The sequence below is a fragment of the Leptidea sinapis genome, chromosome 22 (assembly GCF_905404315.1).
Source record: "Leptidea sinapis chromosome 22, ilLepSina1.1, whole genome shotgun sequence".
NCBI classification, from domain to species: Eukaryota; Metazoa; Arthropoda; class Insecta; order Lepidoptera; family Pieridae; genus Leptidea; species Leptidea sinapis.
Window position 1 is genome coordinate 1,456,139 of NC_066286.1, and position 18,999 is coordinate 1,475,137.

The 18,999-nt window shown below is 33.7% G+C and overlaps 1 protein-coding gene across 2 annotated transcripts in view; it reads right to left on the minus strand.

Annotated features, from left to right (window-relative positions):
- LOC126971009 (calbindin-32) overlaps positions 1-18,999 on the minus strand; it is a 111,362-nt gene that overhangs the window by 20,506 nt on the left and 71,857 nt on the right. For both annotated transcript variants that reach the window (XM_050817181.1, XM_050817180.1), the window contains exons 4-7: positions 10,218-10,307; positions 9,384-9,470; positions 6,692-6,748; positions 2,731-2,814 (exon numbers count right to left, since the gene is read on the minus strand). In XM_050817181.1, coding sequence (XP_050673138.1) covers positions 2,731-2,814; positions 6,692-6,748; positions 9,384-9,470; positions 10,218-10,307 — 318 coding nt within the window. The remainder of the gene's footprint in view (positions 1-2,730; positions 2,815-6,691; positions 6,749-9,383; positions 9,471-10,217; positions 10,308-18,999) is intronic.

The following is an 18,999-nucleotide window of genomic DNA, read 5'->3' on the forward strand; positions in this document are numbered from 1 at the left end:
CGCGGGATTTGTTAAAAATTTAAATTCACGTTGATGAGCTATATAATAGCTATATCTACCAATAGTAGGTTTAGTTTGCAATAGCAATCTTCCTCGAAATAAGATTCATATAATATGTTGGGAACGGGAGCGAAAACTGGTACCGGAACTAAAATAGGACATGAGATAATTTTCAATTCCAAACTTGCTTATTATTTCAAAAAAAAACTTTTTCTACGCGGACGAAGTCGCGGGCATGAGCAGTAGCTCATTATTAAATTTAATGTTGGATTGTAAACATATGTTTTATTACCATAATATGGATAGAAAAACTTTAGCTATTCAAAACAAACGCGGCATCTATGAGATTTCCAAAAACAAAAGTTCTCAGCAAACTTCGACTGCGTAAGTTTCCCGATTTCTTTCCATTTATCGTGATTATATCGTGATTATTATTGTGAAAATAATGACATTTTAAGACATACATGTTTAAGATCTGTAGGACTATAATATAAGTAATAATCTGTAGGTACTACCTATCGATGGCATGTTGATGTAGCGAGGCTACTATGGCACAAAGCACCATACAAGTTCAAATATTTTTAATCAAAATTGGATATTATGTCACTTATCGAAAGTCAAAAAATAACCAGCCTTTCGAAAAAGTATGCCTCAGACCTGAGAAGAACGGGTGCAACAAATTCAGCGGCCTTCATTTTTTGATAACTGTAAAAAAAATATGGTTACAAAGTAACATCGCACAATTAAATCTGTGGTATCATTAAGAAAGTCATTTATGCTGTTATGACGATTGATAACACATAACGTATTATTTATGTTGAATTTAGAACCCGATTTAGACAGTGACATCAGCGGAGTAGGAGCTAACGTATAATTTGAGCATTTTTACTTTTTATTAGCTTCAGCTAATAAAAAGCGTGCCTGTATGTTTGTATGTTTGTAACCGACTTCTTTGGGAGCGATTTTGACCCACTTTAAACGGCTAGATTTCGTTTAAACTTTGTAGATTTATCGAGGACCGATGACATTACACTAATTTGACAAGATTATTCCATTATTCAATATGCTAATTAAGATATTTGCCAATATATATAAATTTAGAATAAATGAATTTGTGTTTCACGCCATCTAGCAGCATTTTAATAAACTCTTAAGGCAATTTATTTATTTTTATTTATTTATTTATTTCTTATTAACACATAACATATTATAGGTAACACAATTATTGTACATACATAAACTCATTTGGTTTTACCGTGTACAATAAGGTCGTCGGAAGACATATAATATTATTTAAATTTAAAGTGTAATACTTAATTAACTACTTAAATTAAACTTCTTATTTTTAAAGAAAAATGAAACAACTTAAAACTACATATAAATATAAAAACAAAACAAAACAAAGGCATAAACATCTAAATGTTAAGAAATTATAAGTGCTAAGAAATTTTATGAAAAACATTACAAACTAAATAACTTACAAATACCCTCAATATTAACACTACAAGTATTGTTGCTTTATCTACAGAGTGATTATTTTATTTATAAACAATAAAACACTGCAAGAAGGACGAGGAGAGTGATTTTTTTTTTATTTCTTTATTAATTAAAACATTAGTTGAGTTTTGACAGAAAGTATTGATTTAATTTATATTTTAGGGTTTTTTACTGTGATTCTGAAATGATATCATGGAATATACGCGTATACAAATTATTCTGTTATGATGAAGTAATGTTTTTATTTACGAAAAGATGGCGCTGTTTAAGTATTCTGTTCCATTATAAATTATTAATGCGTGATTTAACTGAGCTACTTATTATAAGAGCTAGTTCGGTGATTTCCGGCTAGCTGAATTAAGTGATCTTTCAATTAACTAAAATATTTTTATTTGCAGATATTAAAATCCCTACATTCAATCTAAAAAATTTAACTAAAAAATTAATAATAAATAATAGTTTAAAAAAAACTAAAAAACACGCTTTATATAAAATTCAACTAAAAATTAGAAAATAAATTTTAATAAATTTAAATTGAAAATAGTGTAAAAAAATATATTTCATTATAAACAAAAGCGTGGGGTGTAGAAGAGTTATTATAAAAAAAATATATTTCTATGTAAAAAAAAGCGTGGGGTGCTTTTTAAGATATTATTAAAATAATAATTCTTCTACACCCCACGCTTTTGTTTATACTGAAACTAGCTGACCCGGCAAACGTTGTTTTGCCATATAAAGTATAATTCACGCGATAGTTTTATAAATAATAGCCTATGTGTTATTCTGGTGTGTAAGCTATATTATTGTAAAGTTTCATAAAAATCCATTTAGTAGTTTTTGCGTTAAAGAAGTTCAAACATACATCCAGACATACAAACTTTCACATTTATAATATTATAATAGGATATATTTTTTTACACTATTATCAATTTAAATTTATTAAAATTTATTTATAGCACACTTAGGCTTGGTGATTGACGCACAGTTAACACACGACTAAGGAGAAAGCAGAAAAGTGTGCTAATGTCTTTAAGCACACTTTTGCGGTTCCGCTATCAGACTGCGAGTGATATTATGTCAAGATGTATATAAAGAACGTCATTGGTTAGAATTAAAAACAGTTTCGACTTCCGAGCTCTTTATTTTTCTTTCTTTCGCTGCTGTTCTCTCTATAAAACTAGATAAAACTAGTTCACGTCGGATCAAATCAAAATGAACAATAAAACATCTCACCATTGTATCCGTGTATTCGATTAACTTATCTTCAGATACGTCGTTAATTTTCTTCGCCTCTTTCAACAAGTCCCGGAGGAAATTCTGGAATGAGCAAGTTTTCTTTACAAAAGTTGAAAGATTGGTAACGTAATATCTAAAAATCACCACTGAAAACCAGTGGTGTGTTGGTGTCTCAAGCACTCACACAACTTAGTATACTGAGCTCCTTTTAGCTGTCAAAATCGACCAGTGCCATTTGGCACTAGATCTTTCAAATACACCAAAATCGGAAGTGCCGTTCGGCACACTACGCCCTCACCAAATTCTGACTCTTGTTTTGTTTATAAGATAATTTATTTTGCATGGTTCTATAGCTTGTTTCAATAGTTTTCTTATATATTCTCTCGTATCATCTTAATTATAAGCAATCTATTAATGCACGTAAAATAAATGCGCTAAATTAGACATCCCGCGGCGGGGGCACGATCAGCAAGATCGTGGAAGGCTTAGCAATAAATGTGTCCCATTTGTATAACTTATTTAAAAAAACATGTACTTTTTCTTTTTCTGTTACGCTTTAGTATTCTAATTAAACATACAGGGAGCCTTTTCAAAAATAGCTAATTAAAAAGAGATTTATAAATATTTTCGAGGAAGTGCTATATAAATTTTAGCTCGGGTCCAAATATATCGGATGACGACGAAATTTAGCTGTGAAGCGATAGATATATACTGAAACAAAGAAAAACAAATTCTATTGCAACTAACATTTATTACTTTTACAATGTGTTAGTTTAATCCATAAATATAAAACAATTTAAAAAATAAAAAGCTTATTCGAAGTGGTCTCCAATGGCTGCAATACAGTTCTTTAAACGTTGAGGTCAGTTAGACGCACGCACTCTTTCCATGGGAAATTTATCACTGCAAATTGTACGGATTGTTTTGGGGACTCCAAATTATCATGGCGTTTAGAACAAGCCGTACTTTCTAAAACTGATCATAAATCATAAGCTAACGGACTAAGATCGGGACCAGAGGACGGAAAGTCTTCAGTTCTGATGAACTCCGAAATGTTAGTTTCCATCCAAGACTGCGTAGACCAAGCTTTATGATCCGGCGCAGAGTCTTGCTGGAAAGACCATTCTTGGTTATTGAACATGGTGTTGTTAAAGGGCTTCACTACCTTCTCAAGAATGGTATCTTGATACACTTGTGCTGATGTTTTGATACCTTTTTCACAAAAATATGGCTTCATAGCTAATACCCCACCAAACCATCACTCAAGTCGGATAGTGCCCACGTTGCACTCTGTTGACTAATTGGGAAGCTTCCTTAGAGCGTTGAACATAAATACGGTCATTTTGTTTGTTAAAATGTTGCTCAATTGTAGAATTTTCTCATCCGTAAACAAAATGTTCCTATGACCCCCCTTTGCACACTGCCGCTTCAGTAGTTGTATCGATTTTACCATCCTATTCATTTTTAAATTATAAGTTAAGAAATGACCAGTACACTTCTTATAGGCTGCAAGTCCTAAGTCATCTTTTAAAATATGCGACATGGTTCTAGGTGCTATCTTCATCTCCCGATATAAAATATTTTGCTTTCGGACAGGATTTCTTCGGCCAGATCTTTTTCTGTCACAAACAGAGGAGGTCTCATTGTACCTATTAATAGCGCGGTACACAAACATTTTACTTTTACCAAGCGTATGGAGAGTTTTAAAAATTGCATTTGGCTCCATACCTACTTTGTGTGATGCAATCACAGCGATTCGGTTCTCTTTAGCACCCCACTCCATTTTAATACCGTAAAATGTACAATATATTGGCGCCAAAATGAGAAAACTCAATAAACAATCATATAAAAATGAATGAATGAATTCCAAATTCAAATGTATTATTTTGTTTATTTTTAATTGTAACAGTATTTATGGCCAGACTAAGCATATGACAATAGTTTAGCGTAGTCTGAAAAGAGCCATATGTAGGCACAGCTGCATCAGTTTTGCTGTTTTAAGGCGAAGCTGAAGGTTAAAGAGAAAACACGCAAACAAGGTGTTTTAAGACAAGTTTTGTGGTGAAAATATAGCATTTGGACCTATAAACACTACTTAATCATGTTACAAATACCCTTGTCTTATTTGTAGATTGCTAATGCTTGCTGTTGGTTATAGTTAACACTCAAGGGCCTTTTTAAACTACTACTTTTCTTTGCAGATATACAAGTTTTTTGGCATGGCAAGACGCATTTGTTTAGTACTACTCTCAGAAAAGTTATTCTTATAGCTTGTACTTTTTTGTGTAGGTTTACATTTATTCAGGTAATAAATTAATAACGAGGATTGTAAGCATATAAACTGTTTGCAACTGTTAAAATGTTACGTATTCTACGTAAGAATTTTTAAACTATTGGCTTTATTACATAGCTGGCAGCCGGCAGCAGGCAGCCGCTAACTCATATCGCTCAAGGTCACTGGCATTTAGTGTCGCCTTAGAGACCTCGCAAACTGCAGACTTTCGATCGGCCGATAGTTTGGTTGAGTTCGGCTGTTAAGTGCGCACATTGGCCCGACTAAACAGTTGGGTCTGTGATGAGTGCGCACACTAGACAACTATCGGCCGACAGTTTTAGGGACGGTTGAAGATTCGGTATTAGTTTTAAATCGGCTTTTGATGAGTCTGGCCGACTAAACAATCGGTGGTGTGCGCGCCTAGAAGAGCGCTGTACTGATTTAACAGTCGGCCGATAGTTTGCTGACGGTTCAGTTTGAAGGCAATCGTGTAGCCCATCTAACATTTTTGTCGGCCAATACTGAATGGTTTTAATGTGCGCACTCTCATACATCTTCATACTGATTAAGAAACCAACCAAACTATCGTCAGATCAAAAGTCTGCAGTTTGCGGGATCTCTTAAACATCCAAGCGGATGGGGTCGCGTGTAGGAGCTAGTAAAACGACAAATACAAAATTAATATTTAAAATATTGACAGCTACAGCTGTTTGTTTCTCATAATATATTGACCATCGAGTCGCTGTCTTACATAATTATGTTTATTTATACGTACGTCTCAAATAAATATAGGGGCCTTATACTGGCGTCCCGACGTGTTCTATTCCATTTCATACCTTCTTAGAATTGAATGAATAGGATTAGATGGAGAACTCCACTAGAAGATGTAACTTAATAATTAAAATTTAATACATTTATGATTAATTTTATAATAATATGCTAACTGGAATACTGGCTTACTTAACTTTACTATACTTTACTAATTAATGTCAACGAGATAATAATATAAATGTATATGTCGCAGTGACTTATTCAAAGCCATGATATTACAATTTCACAAGTGATTTTATATATTACTAGCTGACCCAGAAAACGTTGTATTGCCATTTATAGTAATACGAAAAAATCAATACTTAAAATTTTTGGGATATAAAAGATAGATGACAAACACCGCGACCCGCGAATTTCATATATTAGATATTATGGAATAATAACTTGAAAGTGGGGATGAAATTGTCCTGCATAATATATTTCGGATAGGTTCGGAAATTTAATTTGCGACAAAACTTATGACTTATCACTTATCAGTCTACATAAAAATAATCTGATAAAGAGTTAACACTGTAGTTAATCTATTAACTATAGTTAGCTAAAATTAAGTTAATTTTTTACCTCCTGAGAAAGTTAGAAAAATACAAAAGTTCTAATCAGTTATTCATTTTAAACTATTCTTTCAATTTGATTCCTGAACGACGGGGGACTCATCAAAGGAAAAACAAAATTATTGTTTTTATTTATTTTTTCCAAGAACTTTCGCATTTATTCATCTTTTAAACCTTCTCTGGACTTCCACACATAATTCAAGACCAGGCCAAATCGATCCAGCCGTTCTCGAGTTTTAGCGAAACTAACGAACAGCAATTCATTTATATATATATATATATTTTACATAAGTCAATTTACCTTCAATTCATCCGCTTCGATATAACCACTACCATCTGTGTCATACTCTCGCCATATCTGCAAAATAAAGTATGTTTTGTGTTATCAAGTCAAAATCAATTTATTCATTTACATTTTAAAAATATAATATTAAACATTCTAAAATTTTCAACCATTTCGTGAAGGCTGAGAATTAATGAGAAGTGTATAATGAGTTTTCCACTAAGCAATTTGTTTTGTTTAAAAGTGATAACCCACAATTCCGGGATTAATACACAAATAAAAGTTCAACTCTCAGGTATGAAGCCACAACCTGAGAGTTGAACAAAGTATACAAGATTTTATGACCATACGTCACTCGAACGGTTGGCTGAGTTGGAGGAGCACTCGCACGCAACGCGAGAGGTCGCGGCTTCGAGTACCGTGTTTTTCATAATATATATTGTTTACAGAGTTTTTTGTATTATTATTTATTCATATAAATAATATTATAATAATAATAATATCTATATTTTCTCACAATAACAAAAAAATTACAATACAACGAAACCTTAAAAAGTACAGGGGATACGAAAGTTTTGGTTGTGGATCACTGGTGCCTGGTAGGTAATATAATACGTATATGGTCACCAAGGTTCCACTTTTACACAGTGACTAAAAAGCTCTTAAAATCAATATAAATTACTATGTAGGTACTCTAGTTTTATCATAAAGGATAGAGGTAAATGTATGTGTGTCTGTGTATGGCTGTGTGTGTGTGTATGTCTCTATGTGTGTGTGTGTGTGTGAGGGTGTATGTGCAAACATGCGTGCGGGCGGGTTTTCTCCAGAAGTCCCTCTGTGTGACAGTAGTTTTGGGAAAAGGAGTCATTCGTGTGCAATTGTTCGACATTTGTACATGTTTATATATAGAATATATAGAATATAATGCAAGAAACAATTTTTAAACTATTTATTACTGACCTCGGAAGATACAGTTTTAACTAATTCCGAGGACAGAGTTGCACCCCTTTTGATATCACTGGAAACCGTTTTTGAATTTTATTATTTTTAAACGGTGTAAATAATCTTAAAGAAATGAAAATAAATTATTTATTATTACTTGACCTTATGTTATTTTTTTACTCGGCAGTTACGGAAATAAAGAAATATCCTTGGACTTGTCTTCATATAACACCTGAAGTGGTATCGATTCGTCTAAATTTATACACTTGTTGCCTCTCGCTCATGTCAAAACGTATTTATCTTTTACGGCTACGAATCGAGGCTTTTAGGCTATCGAGGTCAAGTAGAAATAACATTGTAGCAAATTATAATAGAGAAGATAAGTAAACAATTTGTTATGTTTTAAAGTTATAACTCTCACTTGTAGGATTAATACACAAATAAAATTTGAAAAGAAAATTTTATGAACGATGCGCGACTCGAACCCACAACTTCTCACGTTCCGTGCAAGCGCTCTTGCCAACTGAGCCAACCGTTCGAATGACGTATCGTGATAAAATCTTGTATGCTTTGTTCAACTCTCATGTTGTGGCTTCATCTACAGGATCTACTTTACAGTTGATAACCCCAATATTTGCATATTAGGGAATTGATTTGAGATGTCGCTCATGAAAATCTAAACAATTTGTTGTGTTTTCAAAGTGATAACCCTCACTTCTAGGATTAATACACAAATAAAATTTGAAAACAACATTTTATGAACGATGCGGGACTCGAACCCACGACCTCTCGCGTTCCGTGCAAGCGCTCTTGCCAACTGAGCCAACCGTTCGAGTGACGTATCGTGATAAAATCTTGTATGCTTTGTTCAACTCTCAACGAGAACTGTTGGCTCAGTTAGGTTCGAGCCCCACATCGTTCATAAAATTGTGTTTTCAAATTTTATTTGTGTAATATATAAGTATAAGATTTTATTTTTATCTTAGGAGTAATAAAGATTAATATTTCACTACATTTTTAATATCTGGTTCTGCTTTATTTCTGTATAGATATGTTTCATTTTAATTAACTTCGTAATGAGTAACGAATTGTTATATTCGAAGCGCACTCTTCTCGTGATCAACGTATTATATATTAATATCCGGACGACCAGCCTTGCCCGGATTTTAAGAGCGTACAAAACTTGAACAAAAATAAACTAATACGACATCTGGATTCGAACCGGGGTCTTCTGCTTTCCGGATCACCCAATGTCCCAACTGAGCTATTATGATATCTTGTACAGTTATAGTGGTGAAATATACCTTTGTATTCTAATGTTATTGTAGCTGTTTCACATTAAAACACGGATGAAACTATATTTTTTTTAAATTCAAACGTATCTAGATCGATTCATCACACTAAATTATATTTTCCGAGATTCAGATTATATATATACAAGAATTACTCGTTCTAAGATATAAGATTAGTATTGTTCGCATGTATGTATATTATGTTTTATAATAATCTCCTTCTATGTGTATTATTATATGTGCGAATTAAACTTGTGAAAAATTTTGTGTTTTTCGGAATAAGGTATCACACCCCATACGCTTAAATAAACAAACAGAATATTTAATTATGTTTGGTTTGATAAAGTATTAATAATTTGTATTTCTTGCAATTTTTTCATTAATGAAAATAAGGGACTAGCAAGCGGATTATCAATTACCATTAGCAGGACGTTCCTGCTCGTCTCATTCTCCTTTTCTTAGTGTTTATAACTTACCTTCATAAACTCAACACTCGACTCGAGCGGATTATCAAATCTGAAGAGAAGTAGGAAGTTCTCTTCCATCGGCAAAAGTTGGGCTAGCTGCAAGAAAATTAAAAAAAAAGAACTGTTAGTAGTAGAACTGCACGTGAGAAGTTAAAGCATTATTATCTTATATTAAGGATTGGTCTACGCTAGGCGTAGTCGCAAAGTGCGGCAACTAATACTACGCCCAAGTGGGTGTACTCGAGCCAGTTTCGAACAATGTGTGACGTTGCGTGCCACATGTTCTTTTAATCTTTGCTAATAACTGTCACTAGAATGCGGGGATGCGTAAGTGTGCGCAATGCACGCACACTAACACAAAGCTTTACCCATTGGTGTACAATAATAAAACTAGACTCACAATCACGCTCCAAAATCTTCTCAAGCACGTGACTGCGTATATTAGGCAGTGTTTTCGGTGAGTTGTGTTTCGACTGCGCTTTGAATGCAACGCCACGCAATGACAAAGTGTTTAGTGAAAATCTGTCCAAATAACAGAATATCCAAACATAAAAAGAATGCAGTTTCGTATTTCAGGTAAGTGCCTCTTTATATTAAAAAAATTGTGTTACTAATTTCAATTTCTAAAACAAAATGTTCTTGACTCGTGTTTGCGTCCGAGCTTCTTATGAGCGTATACAATAGACTTTGAACATTACTGCCAGGACATAAGATGTTAATTTGAATGAATGTTTTAATTTTATCTGTATAAGTTAATGTATATGCAATATCGTAACGCCACTCGGACATTTTTTGATGATCTTTTAACAGGAGGTTGGGAGACGAGTGTCATTATTACTTTACCTCACGAATATCAATTTTCCCATCTTGGTTGTCATCGTATGCTTCCATGAAGCACGCCTTCAGCTCCACCAACATCGAATCTGACACCGCCTGAAAGAAAGCCATTAATAAGATCATTACTACCGGTGGAATTTTCTAGATGATGGTTAGGGGGCCCCGAAAACTGTTTCTGCTAAGAAGTATTCTGTCAGTACTATCTGTATTTCGCTTTGGAAGACGCCATGTGTAGTGATGTCACTGGCTTACGGCCGTTCCCAATATTCAGTCTATCTCTTACTTGAGATAAAAATCATAACTATCTATTCTGTCCAAATAAACTTATAGACGGTAACTCATCCGTACACGCTCTGTCAATGGTACGAAGTATAGCTTACAAGCGATAGAAGTTTGTATGAAAATTGCAATTCACGCGACCCACTATGAGGCGATAATAATGACTTATCGGATATATTGGGACAGCTTCAGATTATTGACAGCTAATTACTGACAATAGAAGGTAGTAATTTAGCTCTATCTGTAGATAGTATATTAACCGTTAATGAGATTACTTCCCGGCTAAATTATGTCTGGACCTGACAAACATCACTAGGATATTAATATTAATAAATAAACGATTTTTTTGCCAGTATTATAGATTGATGTAAAGGTGTTGTGGTGAGAGGCTGATAATTATTATGTTAAAGATGAAAAATCAATGAAAAAATCTGGGTTAAGTTTAAGTAACCCAGTGTACTTTTTTTTGCTCTCATGCAAAATCCGATTTTGACTAAAAATTCGTAAACAGTGAGCCGTTTGATATTAGCGCCTTCACAAATCAATAGTAAGCATCCATTAACGGCCTGTCAGATCGTCTATAGCTGTGTCTATAGGTTAGTATATTCTATGCCCATGGCGGAGTTTTCCTTACGATTTTCGATGAAATTCCAAATTATCTAGCTTTGACATCATTTTTAGTATTTTTTTAATTAAAGAAATTAATTGAAATGTCGCTAACTCGTGCTCAGTCTAAGAGGACGAAGTCGCGAGGTATCAGCTAGTATAAGATAAGATACTACATCAAAATAAAAAAGTAAAATAGTTAAAGTTCTAAATACAAAAGGAGCTGGGACAAACTTTTTAAATTGCTTCATTCTAGCTCCATCCACCGACAAAAATGGCGGACTTCCAGTTCCGATAACTCTGTAACTAGAGATTTTTCTCATTCCCGAGCTATTGTGTAACTTCGGAATTAAGTTTGATACGTAACTTGATTTCTTTTATGTACTTTCTGTATTTTCAAAGGAACTCACAATAAGAATGCTCACAAGCAAAATATCTACGAAATTTCAACCTAATTGATGAACATATGAAACTGAATACATAAAACGTTAGATTTTAATTAAAGACATATCTGAAATAAAGAAAAACATTTATTTCACAAAACACTTATAGGATACACTTAATATAAAAAGATAAAAGTACAAAACAAACCAAAAAAGAACGTATTTAAATAGTATTGATTTAATGAGAGTTCATGTGAAGTGCAGGAAATGAGTCACCGACACAGGATTATCTGTGACACGGCCGTTGCTATGACACAGCACTGATTTTCAGCGGTGCCCGTTTAACTCTTGACATACAGTGCACTCGACATATAATAAATAATTACTAATAATAATAACATTAATCTCAATACAAAAAAGTCGATAATAATATATTTATTTAAATTTAAATATATATTTGAGAAGGGAGGACAGCTCTTGCAATATCATACAAAATTCACCAAATATAAATATTACTGCTATAGATAATCATAATATAAAGCTCATAAATATTGTTCACCAGAATATACAAGGTATCTCAAGAAAGGAATTAGAAATTGAACTGTTTTTGAGCTGCTGTAATATAGATATATTATGTATTACAGAACATTGGCGTACGAGTTATCAGCTCCAGTTTAGTTTTAGAGAACATAAAGTAGTCAGTTTGTTTTGTAGAAGTAGGGCAATACATGGAAGTTCCCTAATTATTATTAATAATAGATTAAAATGTAAAAATAGAAGAGATATTGTTAATCTCTCTATAGAACAACTAATTGAGATAGCTTGTATAGAACTAGAGCAATTTATTATTGTCAGTGTATATCGCCCCCCCACTGCATCATGTGAACAATTCCAACATAGAATGGAGGAGGTACTATCAAAATTTAACAAAACCAGCAAGTCAATTATAGTGTGTGGAGATTTTAATATAAACTTGCTTGAACCTTCGGCCAATTGTAGTAGCCTTAAAAATTTATTTCAAAGTTTTAATTTGTTCAATGTATTTTGGGAAACTACTAGAATCACTTCTACAACAGCAACTAGTTTAGATAATATTTTTAGAGATGTTACTATTACTAGTAAACTCATAATTAATAATCTTCAGTCCGACCATAGTGGGCAACTTATAAAAGTAAATACAAGATTGGACAATGTCAGACCAAAAAAGGTGACGATTATACCAGTTACGGGTAGCCGTCTTGAGAGGTTTAGAAATAATTTGGTAAATACGATACCATTTTTGCACTATGGTGAAACTGCTAATTTTCACTATAACTTATTCTTCAATTCCTTCTGTGAGGAATTTGACAGGATTTTTACTCCAGTAACGGTGACAGTAAACAACAAACATTGTTTTAATGATTGGGTAACAATGGGTATCCACAAAAGTCGTAAACGCTTATATGACCTTTATTATGAGAAACATTACAATAATAGTGAAGAATTTAAAATATATGTAAAAAAATACCCCAAGCTCTTTAAAGTAGTTTGTCATGAAGCGAAAACACGTTTCATTGCAGATAAAATTAAAAGCAGTAATAATAAAGTAAAAGCGACTTGGAGTGTAATTAACAATGAAACTGGTAGATCGAATTGCCGTAACACCTCTATCTGTTTAAATATTAATAATCGCGTTATAAATTCGGAAATAGAAATTGCAAATGAATTTGATAAATACTTCTCCGAAATCCCAATTGTCACGACCAAAGACCTTAACTCTTCGCCAAAAGCAGCATATGATATGCTTAAATTACACGTACCAGTATCTTTCACTGATTTGAAATTTAAGTATGTTACAGGCGATATAATATAGCGATAGCGATATAATAAAAATCTTCAAATTAATTAACCTAAAAAATACAAAAGACCTATGGGGCCATTCGACTAATATTGTAAAATACATACTTAACATTATAGCACCTGAATTAGCAATAATATTTAATGAATGCATAGATGAGGGTGTGTTCCCTGACCTCATGAAATACAGCAAAGTTATACCTTTGTTTAAATCGGGCAGTTCTTTTGACCCTGCTAATTTCAGACCTATTTCAGTGCTGCCTGTTTTTAGTAAAATTTTTGAAAAACTTTTGCTTCAACAGCTAAAAATGCATTTTTGTAAATTAATGAACAAAAATCAGTTTGGTTTCACTAAGGGCTTATCAACAATTAATGCGGGTACTAGACTCATTGAGCACATCTTTGACGCCTGGGAAGAGTCACAGGATGCATTGGGCATTTTTTGTGATTTGTCAAAAGCATTTGACTGCGTCCACCATGAAACTTTACTCCTAAAACTAAAACATTATGGAGTGAAAAATAGAGCCTTAAATCTGTTAAAATCATATTTAAGCGAAAGAGTTCAGATAGTCGATGTAAATGGCAAACGGTCTTCGGGTAAACTTGTGGGAATAGGTGTTCCACAGGGTTCTATTCTCGGTCCTTTCTTGTTTCTTATATATATTAACGATCTACCGTTTGTGGTAGATGATAGCCATGAGATTGTATTGTTTGCTGATGATACTTCACTTATTTTTAAAGTGAAACGACGTGCGGATATTAATGACGAGGTAAGCAATGCACTCTCAAAGATAGTGCGTTGGTTTGAGACGAATAATCTGCACTTAAACAGTAAAAAAACAAAGTGTTTACGGTTCATTACACCAAACACAGCGGAGGTACAAACCAACGTACTTATAAATGACCAGAGATTGGAACTTGTGGATACTACGGTCTTCTTGGGTATCATGTTAGATAAAAAGCTTCAGTGGGGTCCACATGTTACCCATCTAGCAGATAGACTCAGCTCTGCGGCATATGCAGTTAGAAAGTTTAGAGAGTACACGAATGTTGGGACCGCTAGATTAGTGTACTTTAGTTATTTTCACAGCATCATGACGTACGGTATATTACTATGGGGTCATGCTGCTGACATTGATATTGTGTTTGCACTGCAAAAGAGAGCTGTTCGTGCTATATATCAGCTTGGTTATAGACAGTCTCTCAAAGAAAAATTTAAAGAAATAAATATTATGACTGTTCATTGTCAGTACATTTATGAAAATTTAATATATGTTCACAGAAATTTGAGTGATTTTCATTATTATAACACTAGAAATAAGGGATTGCTTGTAACTTATTCTAGTAGGCTTCATAAGATACATAATAGCTTTAAGGGTAAATGTATACACTTCTACAATAAAGTCCCAGCCACTGGCTGGCAGGCATTATCTATAAATAAATTTAAATGTTTTATAAAAAAATGGCTCTGTCGTAAATACTATTACTCCACTGCTGAATATCTAAATGATCGGACAGCCTGGGACTAGATTGTGATTATTTTATAGCGATAGAAATGACTGTACAATATTGTATATTTTTATTGAAAAGAGCGCAAAAAAAGAATGCTGGGAGAGTTTCTTGCGCCGCGTCTTCTCTCTCAGAGCGCCATTTGTTTCCGAAGCGGTAGTAGTATAAGAAATGACATCAAAAATAATTCTAAAGGAATCAATTTTAAGAAAATAAATGCCTTTTATGCCTTTTATTTAGATACACAAATAAAATTTGAAAAACAAAATTTTATGAAAGATGCGGGACTCGAACCCACGACCTCCGGCGTTCCGTGCCAGTGCTCTAACCATCACAGTTAACCGTTCGAGTGACGTATAAAATCTTGTATGCTTTGTTCTTCAACTCTCAGGTTGTTAGAGCACCGGCACGGAACGCCGGAGGTCATGGGTTCGAGTCCGGCATCGTTCATAAAATTTTGTTATTCAAATTTTATTTGTGTATTAACCCTAGAAGTGAGGGTTATCACTTTAAAAACATAACAAATTGAATATATTTAGATGTTTTAAAATGAAAGAAACATATAGCAACAATATATGTCTATAATACTGGACTACGCGTATATTTTCACCACCAAAGCTGATCTTGTTTTTGTCGTTCCAAGAATCGTGACTTACATTATCGACGAAAATTTTCGACGGTTCGTAATTCACGAAGAGGAGCGGATTAAATACCTTATCTTAATCTTAATATATATAAATTATTTGACACGTTGTTTGTCCGCGATGGACTCCTAAACTAATGAACGGATTTTTATAGGGATTACTTCATTGAGTGCAGTTTGGTCCAACTTGAGAGATAGGATAGTTGTTATTTCGATTTGGGACCCATAATTATTCTTATTTACAATATTTGTTTTGTATGGACATATTTTCTATGAGAGAATTTAGTGACACACGGTTTGACAGTTCCGCTGTGAAACAATTTCATTATAACAACAAGGCGCATACGTTATGAAAAAATTCTTGATGTTATGAAAAATTATTGACAAATTCATAAAAAACAATGTTTTGTTAATATTAATCAATGTTCAGAACAACGTCTGTAGGGTCAGGCTAGTATAATATATAAATTACGTGACACGTTGTTTGTCCGCGATGGACTCCTAAACTTATGAACAGATTTGAATGGGGATTACTCCATGGAGTGCAGTTTGGTCAAGCTTGAGAGATAGGATAGTTTTTAATTCGATTTGGGACCCATAATTATTCTTATTTTCAATATTTGTTTTGTATGGACATATTTTCTATGAAAGAATTTAGTGCCGCGGTTTGACAGTTCCGCTGTGAAACAATTTCATTATAACAACAGGGAGCATTTTTTACGAAATAATTTTTGATGTTTTTAAATATTATTGGCACATTCCTATAAAACATTTTTTTTTTATTTTCTACAGGACAACGTCTGTCGGGACAGCTAGTATCTATATATATCTAAAGCTGATTAAATAAAACATTAGATGTTAATTAATTAAATACTAACATTTCGGTGTTTATTTAAACAAAATTATTTGACAGCCTTCTGACGTAATATAGCAAAGTTCGATCACTGTTCTGTTGTTCATAGTACTCATGATTCAAATCAAATCAAAATGACTTTATGTAGGTCTTTTTTTTTATGGAATAGGAGGACAAACGAGCGTACGGGTCACCTGGTGTAAAGTGATCAACGCCGCCCACACTCTCCTGCAACACCAGAGGAATCACAAGAGCGTTGCCGGCCTTTAAGGAAGGTGTACGCGCTTTTCTTGAAGGTACCCATGTCGTATCGTCCCGGAAACACCACACAAGGAAGCTCATTCCACAGCTTCGTGGTACGAGGAAGAAAGCTCCTTGAAAACTGCACTGTGGAGGACCGCCACACATCCAGATGGTGGGGATGATATCGTAACTTGTGGCGTGTCGTGCGAAGGTGAAATAACACTTATGAATGTCAAAAGAAATAGATTTTATTTGTTTTAACTGCTACTTCGTAAGGGGTTGAGCTAATGAGAACAAGTAGCAAGAAACTCATTGCCACTCTTTTAAATCATGATTTACATTGTTATTGTTTTACAAATCATTTCAATTACAATATAATATGTAAAGTGATTCAACAAACATACAACTCAACTCGAATCTGAAGCCGAGCCTTCGGCAACAGGATTATCCTGCCACCACAAGCAGCGCCCGTTCACGAGCATGACACATGAGCCAGCCATCGCCTCCATCAACCATATTTTAGGGAAGGGGACGACCCGTCCCATGTTGCCGCCACAAGCAGTGACATTTAAGCGAGCATGACGAAGCCTGTTACGAGAACTCAACCAAACAACAAAAAAAGAATCTTGGTGATCAACAATTTAGATATGGTTTCTAAGGTTCTAGGGATAGCAGAGAATGAATTTGGGATCATTTTTGATTTGGATATATCCAAAGATACAAGTACCAACCGATACGACTTAAGGGACATTAATTATGGTCACTGAATGGAATTGCTTGCGGCTATGTCGTGTGCCGAGTCCATGACCATGGCTGGTCCATGCGTCAACTCGTAAACGGGTGCTGCTTGTGGTATCAGGTCGACCTGTTATAGTTAATATATCATTGTATTTGCTGGATGCAATTACTAATTGTGACAGTAATCACGACCATCATGTTCACAAAGTCGAAATCCTAACACAAACAATGAGTTCAAACTCTAAAGGTTGATGCATCCATACGATAATTTATATTTATACAAATTCAAATATTTTTATTCAAAATCACTTATTCAACTTCAAAAACTACCACCCATTTAAAAGAGACTGCCTCAGACCTGAGAAGAATGAATGCAAGAAACTCAGCGGGTTCTTTTTTTAATTAAAAAATATGGATTACAATGTGATATCGTACAATAAACATTAATAATTAAACAGCCTGAGGGTGTTCGCTTTATTCCCAGTACGTGGTGTCATTAAGAAAATCGTTTATGCTATAGTAACCTTTCCCACACAAACGTTTTTTAACAATTCTTTTAAAATTCGTAACACATTTATTTTGTATATTTTCTGGGATCATATTGTAGAAGCATATACATCGCCTAACAAAAGACTTACTAACTCGACCCAACCGAGTAGTAGGCATAACAAGTTTATGTTTGTTCCTCGTGTTAAAATTATGAATGTCACAGTTTCTAGAAAATTCCTCAATGTGCTTATGAACATACAGAACATTATCAAAAATGTTTTAAGATGCAACAGTCAAAAGTTTATTTCTTTAAATTTGATTCTTTAGGACCTAGGTTATAAATCGCGCGAATAGACCTCTTCTGCAGCACAAAGATGGTATTAATATCGGCCGCACTTCCCCATAACAATATACCATAGGACATAATTCAAATTCAAATATTTTTATTCAAAATAGGATGTGACATCACTTATTGAAAGTCAAAAACTACCACCCATTCCAAAATGAATGCCTCAGATCTGAGAAGAACGGGCGCAACAAACTCAGCGGGCTTTTTTTTTCATCGAAAAAATATGTTTACAAAGTAATATTGTACAATTAAACTTATAATTTAATAGCCTGAGGGCGGTCACTCCATTCCCAATCTGTGGTATTATTAAGAAAGTCATTTATGTTATAGTAACCTTTACCACACAAACGTTTTTTAACAGTTCTTTTGAATAACGTAATTTTTTTATGAAAAATATAAATAATACAGTTATTACTTTTAGTGAAATAATTCATATTATTTAAACACGACTCATATATTGGATGCAGCACGTTACAAACTAATTTGATATGTAGATATATTACAGCCATTGTAAAATACTCTATTTGATAAGAAAGAGTATCTCGTATCATCTCACGAGCTTAAATTTCTTACGAACATATGGTAAATTTCAGTAATATATTATAAATATTTGAAGTGACGATTCAAAAGCGCTTATTTAAAGCCTAATTGAATAAAGTTTATTCGACTTTTACTTCAAGAGTAGACCATACGCCTCCCTTAAGGCGACACTAAATGCCAGTGACCTTGAGCGATATGAGTTAGCGGCTGCCGAGCTATGTAACAAAGCCAATAGTTTAAAAATTCTTGCGTGGAATACGTAACATTTTAACAGTTGCAAACAGTTTTGTATGCTTACAATCCTCGTAATTCATTTATTA